This window comes from Montipora capricornis, chromosome 5 (genome assembly GCF_036669925.1).
Source record: "Montipora capricornis isolate CH-2021 chromosome 5, ASM3666992v2, whole genome shotgun sequence".
Classification (NCBI taxonomy): domain Eukaryota; kingdom Metazoa; phylum Cnidaria; class Anthozoa; order Scleractinia; family Acroporidae; genus Montipora; species Montipora capricornis.
This window is the reverse complement of record NC_090887.1, coordinates 10,309,351-10,321,454: the sequence shown is the minus strand read 5'-3', so window position 1 is coordinate 10,321,454 and position 12,104 is coordinate 10,309,351. Positions and strand designations below refer to the sequence as shown.

The 12,104-nt window shown below is 41.3% G+C and overlaps 1 protein-coding gene across 1 annotated transcript in view; it reads right to left on the bottom strand.

Moving 5' to 3' along the window:
• Nucleotides 1-2,471: 2,471 nt before the first annotated feature.
• LOC138049467 (basal body-orientation factor 1-like) overlaps nucleotides 2,472-12,104 on the bottom strand; it is a 16,665-nt gene continuing 7,032 nt past the window's right edge. Inside the window, exons 8-16 of the mRNA XM_068895757.1 lie at nucleotides 11,678-11,748; nucleotides 10,595-10,691; nucleotides 10,273-10,320; nucleotides 8,861-8,929; nucleotides 6,797-6,905; nucleotides 5,278-5,372; nucleotides 4,362-4,429; nucleotides 3,562-3,822; nucleotides 2,472-2,779 (exon numbers count right to left, since the gene is read on the bottom strand). Coding sequence (XP_068751858.1) covers nucleotides 2,611-2,779; nucleotides 3,562-3,822; nucleotides 4,362-4,429; nucleotides 5,278-5,372; nucleotides 6,797-6,905; nucleotides 8,861-8,929; nucleotides 10,273-10,320; nucleotides 10,595-10,691; nucleotides 11,678-11,748 — 987 coding nt within the window. The 3' untranslated portion in view covers nucleotides 2,472-2,610. The remainder of the gene's footprint in view (nucleotides 2,780-3,561; nucleotides 3,823-4,361; nucleotides 4,430-5,277; nucleotides 5,373-6,796; nucleotides 6,906-8,860; nucleotides 8,930-10,272; nucleotides 10,321-10,594; nucleotides 10,692-11,677; nucleotides 11,749-12,104) is intronic.

The following is a 12,104-nucleotide window of genomic DNA, read 5'->3' as shown; positions in this document are numbered from 1 at the left end:
TTACCTTCTATATACTCAAATTATTTTTAGAATACGTCGCTCACATCGTACGACGTGCACGAGACGGAAAAATAGTGAAAGACTTACGATGGTGCAAAATTCGATTTTGAAGTGACATCATTATTTTCGTCGACATCGCCGTCATTGAGCGTTAAAGAGCACGGGTTACAGCGCTGTTTCGGACTGCGAGTTTGAAGAGCGCGGCCTGAAACGAGTGCTGTGGCTCCAGTCCTCCAAGGTCAGCCACATGTAATCCGCTACGTGCGTGTGGGTAAACTTCGATGGAGACCGTTAATTTTGTTGTTTCCCCTGGGGTTTCATCAAGATTTTGTAAACTGAAAGGAATGGCTTCCGTTCATTCACTGCCTTCTTGTCTTTTGTAGAGTGCCACCGATTCCAAGAAATTATTTTGTGCCAATTGTTAACATTCTTTTCTAAGATCTGGACATAGTTGACGCAAATGTCACGGTCCGTGGTTTCGGCGTAGTCTTAATTGTCGTTTCTCTTTATTGCGTGTGCCTGGTTTGTGTTCGCTACCACGCGAGTTCCACGATCTTTTTGTTTCTCCAACGTAAGTGAATCGCAAGACCGGCACTTAACTTTGTAAACAATTCCTTTTGTTTGGATCTCATTTGGGCGGTCTTTGGGTTTCCGAATTGTTAAAATAATGCGCGAGTGTTTTAACAGGCTTTAATATTTAAATGACAAACGTACACTCGGAACTGCATATTTTTACTCTGAAGAAGGCTCCAGTTGCAACCGAAAGTTCAGTTTACGACTATTTTTTATATATATATAACCAAATTTTTTCATTCAGATCAGATACGTTTTTTTTTTAAACACATATTGTCATGATGACTGATCGGCTTTCAAAAACTTGTACTAGATATTTCAGTTGATACTTTACGTGATGGTAGTTTGAAAGAGAAAGAATTTCCCAACAAATGGTTTGAACTGAATAATTTCCAGCAGGCGTAACAGTTTCGAACATTTACAATCAGCCACCTCTAGTTCTTCAATCGTTGTCATTTGCCATTTACGATAAATGTGACTCTCATTCATCTTGACAATTGTTATCATAATCATTTCACTGAGGCCCTGACAGGGGGAGGGTCCCGTGTCGCTTGTCTGAATTTTAAAATCACTCGTGTCAGGGTTTAATCGGCTCATTCTCGGCCTTAATTGACGTCACTGTCGGAATTTTGCTGGGAAAGGATGTCTTTTGTCGGAATTTCATTTTATGTGCTATCGCTACTTTTTGGGCCATGTCGCTTGTCGGAATTTACTCTGTAAGGACCTCTTCACTCTGTGTTTTAATTTAAAGCGCCTTTATATTATAGAACTTTCCACGGCGGCCGTGAGCGGTCTCTTCAAGAAACATATGTAGGTTAAATTTTAGCGTCCTTTTCTAACTTACTGACTGGAAATTGGATGGGACTACGAGATAAATTACAGAATATTCACACCACATAGCCAAGAGTGATCATCTCCCATGCTGGTACTATGTCACAATGTTTTCAGAGAACGGGACTTCAATTTCGATTCAGAAGCAAGTGCATGAGTAGTAATAAGTAACTGTGCAAAGGTTTTGCATGGCTTGCAAGATGTATTTCTTATGGGAACCGACTGGAAACTAACAGCAAAGAGCGTCGGTGTGTTTTGGACGGGGTTACTAGTGCAGGAGCGAACATGATTATTTTTTAATTTCCCATTATAGAATCTTTAAGGTCACAAAACGTGCGGCGCGTTTCGACGTCGTCATCAGCAAAGCACTTTTACTTGATTGGAAGAACGGGCTACTGACGTCACAAAAAGAGCAATAAAAAATCGTGTGGCAGGTGTTGATAGGTTTCTTTGTCATCGTTTCCTGAACACAGCGATTTGATTGGATAAGTGGAGTTTTGACGTCACAAGAGTGTGTATTAGGTCGTGTTCTATTGGGATCAATCGTTCTTAGTTGGTTGAGTTGGTTGGGTTTTTTCGTGTTTTATTGGGAAAAACCGTTTTCGGTTGGTTAGGTTGATCAACTTTTTCAACCAGCATCAAACTAGGTTGAAATGGTTGAAAAAGCATTGGCAGCAACCGCTGTCGTCTACGCAGGCCATTTAAAGTCGGCCGTGGGCTCCTGCCGTGTTGCTTTCAGGCCTCAACTTGTCAACGCTGAGAAGTCTGGTAATAACTATTCCCAGGAGTTACCGCGTTTCAACCGAAAACGGTTGGAAAAAACCTCAACCGCTTCAACCGAAACCGGTTGCGGTTGAAACGGTTGATCCCAATAGAACACGACCTTAGAAAACAAAGACATAGTGCTGCAGGTTTCTTTGCCTTCAAAGCAAAGACTCCAATTGGATAAAATGGTTCTTTCTGTTTTTTTCTTTCTTACTTTCTTTCTCGGAAAAAGGGGGAGAGAAAAATGTCGTCGTCCCCACCAGAAATAAATAAATAAATAAATAAATAGAAATTTGAACAGGTTTCTCCTGTACATGAAAATAACATTTTATTTCTATCATCTACAAATCTATTTATGTACATGTAAATCGCGACTTAGAAACGTATTTTTCGGCATCTTTAAAACAGTCAGTTGTTTGACAGCGCCAGCCGTGCAGAAGCCTAAGTGGTACCAACCGGAGGAAGCGCCGCTGGGAGGGAGGGAGCGTTTACTTCGTGTTGCGTGATGAAGGTACTGTCTCCCAGGATCTCCTGAGCTTTTTCGTCCGTACTTGGCAGGGCTTTCGATTGCGAATCTGGTGGCATGGCCTCGAGAGCTTGCATCTTAGGTCTGATAGGCAAAGAAAAAATATGTCAACAGGAATTCATTTATGTAAGAATCCTTTGCCTAAATTAAAATTATGGAGCCGAATTATTACTTTCATCGTTTGGTCGTCCGGAAGGCGCTGGGCGAGTGAAGCACGGACTGAATTGGGTTGATTTTTTTTTCTCGAAAGTCCATAAACGATTTTGGGCCCGGAAATCCATTTGTGAAACTGTTATCGGCTTGATTTGAAAAGCTGGTCTTTTAACGTGTTTTCCAGTAAAATGACAGCGAGCTTTCATAACTTAAACACTCTCTGTTTTTACGAAACAGAGGGAATTCGGCACCCGACAAAGGTCCGAAAACTTTCGAGACTTTCGAGAGACGACTTATAAGCTCCTACAATCGAATTGCTCCTTCCGACGTTTCCTTGGAAATCGTTGTAAAGCCTGGTTTTCACTCTCGAAGCAAGCACAAGAGCGCTTATTTCACCGTGAAAAAGGTGAAATAGGACAAGGATCAATTTTTTCCTTTTCCTTGTGCTTGCTTACGCTTGTTTTGTGTGAAAACGGGACGTAACGCAAGCACAACACAAGCTGTGATGTTCGTCCAATGAAAAGACCCGTTCCAGATCCCATTCGCAGTGCTGCGTTGTAAGAGAGAACTTGGAACTAGTGAATCTCTGTCTCTGCCTCGTATGCATGTGCTTGAGCTATGGTTCGTTTTCACTTGAAACGAATCTCTCGAGCTTGCGTCGCTAGTGAAAACCAGGCTTAAACAAACAAAATACCGTTCTATATTTTCCATACCGTCTCTTTTCTTTAAATCCATTCATTTTTGCAAACAACAATCTCAGAATGCGCTCGCGTTGTTCCCAGGTAAGCTCGGCCATGTCAACTTTTCCTTGGATCCCAGTCCACCGCTCGGCCTCCTTCAAGTCGTCAAACACGTTGTTTGTGCTGCTGTCCAGTTGACGAAAAGTGCGCACGCGCGGGAAATCACTATGACCAGCGTGGGCTTCGAGCATGCGCTGTTGGTAAGCGTGTTGGGCGTCTTTTCGATACTGGATTCTGAGAGAAAAGGAACACAACATCATGAAGATTGTTCGCCACCCATTTCTTGACACACATGATGGCGTAATGGACAAATGCGGCTGGACGAACAAAAGGAGCTACGAGCATGGCGCAAAATGGTAACGCAACTAAAACCACCTAGTTTCAAGTGTAGCAAGATTTCCTCTTCTTTATTGACGACCCAAAAATGGAATATTTGGAAGACAGGCTTTTCTAATGGTAATCACATGATTTTGAGTGCAATTTGGTATAAATAAGCGCGAGTAAAATTTTCAGACTTAAAGATCGGAAGAGTGCAAAATTAATTTGTAGTTTGCTCTCGTGTTACAAATTTGCACCCATGTTACATGAGAACTGCACTCTTTTTCAGCCAACCATAACTGAAAAATATTTTCATGCATAAGTCTCGGAGTGGTGATACAGCACTGACGCTGTCAGAACTAACAAACAGTAAATGAAAACGACGAATCGTCTGAGACGATTTTATCTTTCAAAGTTTCGAGGACGGCGAACCAGAGAAAAGCATCCATTCTCACCTATTTCTGACAATCTCATTTTTCACATATTCCAGTGAATCTAAGAAAAACTGCTCTACCTCTGTTCTCTGTTAGCAAGAAAAAGAAACGAAAGCACAAAATGAGAAAAAAATAGAACGATCGCCCAACTCCATGTTGTACTCAATTCGCCTTTGTCACACGGCGGCCATATTGTCCCGGGAGACCAAAAAAACTTTGTTTTACCACGCCAAGCCTCGCACTGGAAACCATGGGGGTGAGGCTTGGCGTGGTAAAACAAAGCTTTTTTGCTCTCCCGGGACAATATGGCCGCCGTGTGACAAGGGCGAATAGCCCATTTCCGAGTTGCTGCATGCCTCAGTTTCAAAGCGAGTCCTGGCGCACAACCATTCAAATGGAAATGAGTTGCGAATTGTTATGCAAATCAAACTAACTTCCCTTACAATAGTTGAGCACCAAGACTCACTTCGAAAACGAGACAAACAGCAACTCGGAAATGGCCCATTCAAATCTCCTTGGGTTAAGATTCTTTGTATTGTATTGTGTACTGTATGATAAACATGGTAAACCTCTGGACCGATACGGCGGCCATCTTGGATTCTATTGCTTAAAGGGATACGTTATAAGTTTAACGTAAAGTTATTAAGTTCAGTCATTAAGTTAGTTACTAAATTACCGGTATGCGACCGTATGCTACAATACCGATTAGTAAATTATATTTTGAACTGGTCAGTTTGAAGGCAAAGAATAAAAGATTCGTTCACGTATGCACAAACTGTCGTCAAATTTGTTACGCAGTCGCTCCCTAAACTCCCCGTCAGCAAATAGTAACGTCAGCAAATAGTAACGTACAAGGAATAAAACCGAAATTGTACCAGTCAATTCCATTCATGGGAATATTCCCAATTCTTGTGAGTTGCTTTGCCGATCATTTTACCTGGTCTAAAATGGTTTTTGCCAGTCTCTTCACACGGTTCATCTCCTTCGTTTTTAACTCGACTATTCTCTGCAAACGCGCAATTTCAGCCCTGCAATCACACCAGACAGGAGATTGTTTGAGTAACAAAATCAAAATAAATATAACTGTCGAAAGTAATTATGCGATTGCAATAGACCTTATTCACGATGGCCGCCATGTTGGATTTGCTATTATCATGCAAATTAGCTACACACTTTTGAGGGGGCAAACAACGCGAGTTCGAGAGGTTATAACGAACATCTTAGCCACACAGATGATTTGTTTCACGTTCATTGAATGTTTATAACCTAAGCAGTAAAGTAGAATGATTACGCAAGTTACTTCGATGTTTTTTGTGAAAAATGAGCAGATAACAAAGTAGAAAGTCAAAATGTCAAAGGTAATCAAAAGATATAAATTTATTATAAAAAGTACTTAATTCTAAATTCTAAAATGTACTAATAGCAATGTTATTTCAATATTTCGACGAACCGATTTTCCGCAATTTGCCTTTTTTCCAATGTTTGCCCCCCAGCATAACACATGGCTAATTTGCATGACAATTTGAAAGCCAACATGCCGGCTATCTTGAATAAGGCCTATTGCTACGCTTAGTCTAACGTCTACATTGCCGAGCAATGATTTACTGATTCAGGAAACTGGTTTGCTTTTACTAATTGATTAATTTAATTCAATGCACTGCAATAAGGGAATCTTTCCTGACGTCATTGTTTACAATTTGTTTTGTTAACATAGGAGATTTCTCACAGAAGGCATTTTACTATAGCCGTCGGCTATTCTTCGAGGGAGACTAGCATTATACATGTACATGCTATTTACAAATTGACTTCAAAAGCATAGTCAGGGAGCCTTTAGTTTCGATAATAAGGGAAATATTAGCCATTAAAAAAAGTTATTATATGGCTTGTGTTTGAAGCCGATATAACGCGCACTCTGATTGGCTAATTGTGACTGAATTGTAGGGCATAATTCTCCCGTAATGCCCATGGGCCGATTACGGACTTGCAAAAACAAAGCAAAAGGTAATTAAAAAGCTATATAATAAACTACTTACTAACCGCGCTAGCTCGGGCCGTACTGGGGAATATTGGCTCTCGGTTTTTTCTCGTACGGACCACGCTACGCTCGGTTCGTACTGCCACGACCTCGGGCCAATATTCCCCAGTACGGCCCTCGCGCTCGGTTTGTAAGAAGTTATTATAAATTACAATGAGTGGCAAAAATCGTTGATAAGCTTATCCCAAGGATTCTTTCTAATTTTTAAGAAAAACAGTCCTCAAAGATTACCTGGCACATGGGGCTCAAATGGTTAAGGAGAAAGACAGCTAAATAAATTCTTCATCGTCAGTTTGGTGGTGATTCAATTAGGAAGTTGTTAACCTTTATTTTACCACAATGGAACTCATCTTGCCCTGAAAAAGAGGCTAAATCTCCGGCGCTCTATAACCCCCCACCCCCAGGGAATTTCCTGTCCTGCTGCTTCGGGTCTCGTTCTCGGCTGTCTGTACCAGTGCTGCTCGTTCTGCCTCAAATTCACGCACAACGTGGCTCAATGATTTTTCCAAAGTCTTCACTTTCTCTTCAAACTAAGAAATAAAGAAACGGTACCATTACAAGGCTTGCTCCTAGAAAAGGCAGGATGGAAGTGACTCCACACTGATTAAAGCCTGTGTAGCTGGTGGGATTGTTGGCACGGGAGTCTAATAACAACACCATCTCTTCCTCAAATGAAGGATTATCCTTCATTGTCAGTTTGCTCCCAATGAAGCACTAGGCTAAACTTCAGAATACCCCGCCACTTATTTGCATTTCATTGAATAAGAATAGGCTCTATTGTATTAAGTCTCGTTCTTCAAAAGATGCCGCATAGGGGAAACAATAGTGGTTAGCTGTGGCGGGGTATTCTGAAGTTCCTCCAAGCACTATCCTCCATTTAGATTACTCACTCATTTTAGAACCCAACTTACATAAAAACCAGATTAGCCTAAAAAAAATTAAACAGGTTCTTATTTTAGAAAACGACCTTGAAATTTCAGGCGACTGGAACAAATTGCACTAAAACTGCAAAGATCTTGTTAAAAACTTAATTTTCATGGTTATAAAATATAAAGGTATCAACCTCCTCATCAGATGAAATCAGTCATACCATAACATAGAGTCGATATCTTTTGTGAAAATAAAAACCAATTTAAGAATCTAGATAGCCTAAAACTACTGTAAATACCATTTTTAAATAAGAACCTATTTAGCCTAACTTGGAAAAATCTAAGTGCTTATATGCGTGTGTCTGCTGTAGCTAGTCCTCAGAAAGACCATTGTTAGTGACACTGAATGACGTTTTCACAGCTCGAGTGAAAGTCGTCCACAAAATTGAACTGAGAATGACTTCCGCTTAGGAACTAACCTAAAACTCACCCAGACAATCTTCAGGGGTTTCATTAAGGTTTGAAAAAGGGGGGCATATGGGTTTAACACACGGGCAAAGAATTGGGAAGGCCACAGGGCCTTCCATCCTAGGGGGGTTAGGGAAAATTGTGAAATTCTTAAGTTGTAGAGATGGTTGAGCACCGGACTGTCACGCGGGAGGTCGTGAGTTCAACTCCGGTCGGACTCAGGGTCTTTAAATAACCGAGGAGAAAGTGCTGCCTTTGTAACTACAACTGCAAATGGCTAGACTTTCAAGTCTTCCCGGATAAGGACGATAAGCCGGAGGTCCCGTCTCAGAACCCTTCAATGTTTATAATCCTGTGGGACGTAAAAAGAACCCACACACTTGTCACTAAGAGTAAGGCACGTAGTTCCCGGTGTTGTGCCCTGTCTTCTGTTGTGTTTCATGGTTGGGAGGGTAAAAAAGGGGCCACAGTAATTGACGCAAGCTGTTGTGGCGCTCTGCCAGCTTGACTGGCAAAGTTCATAAAATAAAGCAATGCTCTTCAACCACAGAAAAATAACACCTTTTTTTGGACAATTTAATGATTTGATACCAATAGCCACACGAAAATTAATTCATTAACCTAACACAAAAAAGTATACCCAGATCTTGGCCTTTTCTTGGCTAGAGGCAATTCGGCTCGCGAAGAAAAATAATCGGCGATCGACCGCGATCTTTTCTGGGCCGCCACACCGAAACATGCAACATTGGGACACTTCAGGTGGTCTGTTGTGGAGCGCAATTCTTTTCGCAATGCGTTATGGGGGCGATTCGTTCTGAGTTGAACATAAAGTTGAACGCAGCGTATGAACTTGTGATATTTTGACTACAGACAACAGATTAAGAACAGGACAAAACTGTATTTTTTAAATCAATCTTTGTATTAAAAAACCCAGTCCGTTGAGATGTTGAAAGCAGCCGAGCAAAGTCATGTCCACAGCCTGTCAGTTTGCCCGGTGGCCGGCCCTAAATGAAACCCCTGAATCTTACAACCTTGATTAAGTTTTGATATGACTCCTTGGTTCAAACCGTTTGTTTGCTCTCTTAGATATAAAATGAACCATTTCGATTTCAGTTTCTTTGTCCCCCGTTAAAGGAAAATCAATTCACCTCTGCGATCTGCTTTTTATGTTGTTTGCTTTCAACTATCTTCTCTTGCACGATCATTCCGTTAAGCTCCTGTTTGAAGAAATAACGAGAAAAAAGTGTCAGTATCAAAGTAGCTCCGATCTGTGCTCTGAGACCAGAAGAAAGGGATTCTTTTTGTCAATCAAAATAGAGGCGAGAAATCAAATGAGCCAATCATGTCGCAAAGCAAACACACGCAGCCGGCGCAAAGCGCGGGAAAATGCGAGCGCGGAAGTGATTTCTCTAACCAATCACAACAGACACAGGATATCAAATGAGCCAATCGTATCACAGCGCAAATACATGCAGCCAGCGAAAAGCGCGGGGAATATTAATCGGAAGGGAGCCAAACACGATAAAGTTTTCTTTTACCTGTGATTGGCTGAGAATGTGGTGAGAAAATTGTAAGCCAATCAACAATACAAATCTAAAGTCGTCGGGAAGTAACTTTCGGCAAACAAACTCGGAGATAGGAAAAAAAATTGACCGGTTGATTCAATTGGTTAAGAATCGTACTAACGTTTGGGAGTGAGTGAGTTCGACCCCGGGGCGAACGAAATGGACGTCTCAGAACACGTCTGGGTATTAAAACTACATGGGAAGTTAACGAACCCATACAACTGTTTACGTGGAGAGAGGAAGATCCTTGCACTAAAAAGATCATAGAGGACAGAACGATTTTTCGCTCGGCTATATGCAGAAAACTTTGATTGTGGTTACGGGTTCAAGACCCGATCTGAGCACTCGTTGAATTTAATCCTGGTAGTCCCTGGTTCAACTTCTCGACTGCACTTGTAAATAGCCGAATGGTTTGCCTCCGGCCAGTTGGGATTCTTAACAGTTGTTGTTGTTGTTGTTTCGTTGACCCTGAAAAGCCCCTATGGGCCTTTTTCACATTGCGACTATTTTGAGTCCCGTGGGACTGAAACTTTTTGTTTTGCAACCCTTGAACTCGCTTCCAAACACATAAACTAGAGGCTCGGGGTATGAACTCTATTGTCTTTGACCAATATGGCCGCCGGGTGACAAGTGTCCATGACAGTCGTCCATGAGGAGAGGTCAATAGACCATATTCGTATTCTCAGTATTGGAATAGAACTAGCTGGTAATGAGGGCTAATGCAGAGGGATCGTTTCAAATGCAAACACTTTATAACATATTCCCCCGAATTAGCCTCCATTGCAAGCTAGTTCCAGTCCAATACTGAGAATACGAATATATTGGTCTATTAGGTGTGTATTTATGTATGTACCGTAGCAAAGATGGCTTTTACTAGGTTAGTAGTACATATAGGTTACATGGTGCTAGGATATTCCTAGAAGTATAAAGATATTCTGATCATCTCTCAAAGCAGAAACTATATTTGTAGATGTTTGGTCAGTTTGCAAACTCACCTTTTCGGACATAAGACCATTTGTTTTCTTATCCAAAATGTCTCTTTCCTGTGAGCCAAAAACAATCACAAATATGATAGAAGGTCATTTAACAATTAACTTAGAACTCATAACCTAGGATAGGATTACAGACTCTATCTCTGTTACGGTGATGATTTCTGGAGTTAACAAAAGAAGTGGCAATCAACAGGACAAGTGTAAAAAACTCCTCTCGCGAGGTGACACGCCCTCCTGAGGGCCACGTATCGCTTGCGTGTGATTTCTCGCAAAAAAAACAACAACAACAACTTTGTTTTGTTCCTTATAGTGCCACTCGACAAACCTTTTTTAAGTCTTGTCCTTCTTTCATGTGAAAATCAAGCGCAGCATTCAATCTCACGTTCTCTTTGTAAACAGATCTTGTTGTTTCATCTAAGTTACTGGCAAAACGAAAAAAATAATTGGGTTAAAACAGGAGCCCATCTGGAGCGTGCAACTTCCATACAGCGTCTGTGAAATGGCGTTTTCACAAGTAGGTTTATTTTTAGACTAGCCCTTCCCGCGAATTACCGGTAGGTCAAAAAACAAAGGCAGTTCCGGTTCGGTGACCCTATGACGTCAGCTTAATTTCTTGTAATTGGTCATTGGGCTCCTGTGGGAGTCTCATTCACGGGAAATTCAATCTAAAAATAAATCAGTCTGTGAAAACGCCGTTACATGAACACATAGAGTTGTAGGCTGCGGGTCATGGGTTCCTGGTTAAAATTAGTGAAATTAGGGGACCTAAAAGAAAGACATTTACAGGTAATTAATTCGGGGATTTAAAGAAAGGAAGACGTCTACGGCAACGACAACACAACAAAATAGTATCATTGGTTAAAAGTGCAACATAATCGTGCTGCACGTGCGGCACGCTTTTTAGCACAAATGTTTGCATGTGGTACTACATTTATCAAAGAGCCTCCTCATCATCCCCAGTATGAAGTGCAGTTGCAGCACCAAAAGGTTTAAGGTGGGCAGACACGAGGGGTCATGTTGCACGGACGTCAGGGACATTTTGCAGCAACAAAAAGCTTGTGTAGTGCACACTGAGGCGACATGTAGCAGGGCCGTGTAGCGGGGACAAAATCACAACATTTGCACACACATGAAAATGTTGCGGCTTTCTTCCAAAACCAACAATTTGTGTTAAACCATTTAATGCTTTGCCAAACTTCTCAGCTTGTCAACTTTGATAGAAATAACTTTAAGGGGCATGCCGCATCTTACTGGCAGAGTGCATCCTCTAGCAGAGAAAATACGATTCGTTTGGTTTTTCTTAATTTGCAGGGAATGTTACAAAGTGACATTTTTTAACCAATTACGTGGCATTGATACAAAATCAAACCAAGCGCCAAATTACTTTGGACTCAATTACTGTACTCACGCAATTGCCTCAGAGTGTGCTCTCTCGGCAAGCTCTGCAATCTTTTTGCTCGCTTCTTGCTGCAATCGGACCTGAAAAAGAACAGATTCAAACTTCACCATTATGCCCCTGAAGTCAAATTTTAATCTAGTGGCTAAAACAACTGTAGATGTTCATGTACAATACCGCTACATAATGAGTTTTATGCTACACTTTGCATAAACTTCACAATGTGTTGCTCTAATAACTAATGTGGTTAAGGTTGAAGCCAATTGGTAAACGTGAATCTCATTAACACCTGCAGCTGTATTGGTAATTATTATATGGCTTGTGTTTGTAGCCAATATAACATGCACTCTGATTGCCTAATTGTGACTGAATTGCAGGGCATTATTCTCCCGTAATGCCCACGGGACCGATTACGGGCTTGCAAAAACAAAGCAAAAGG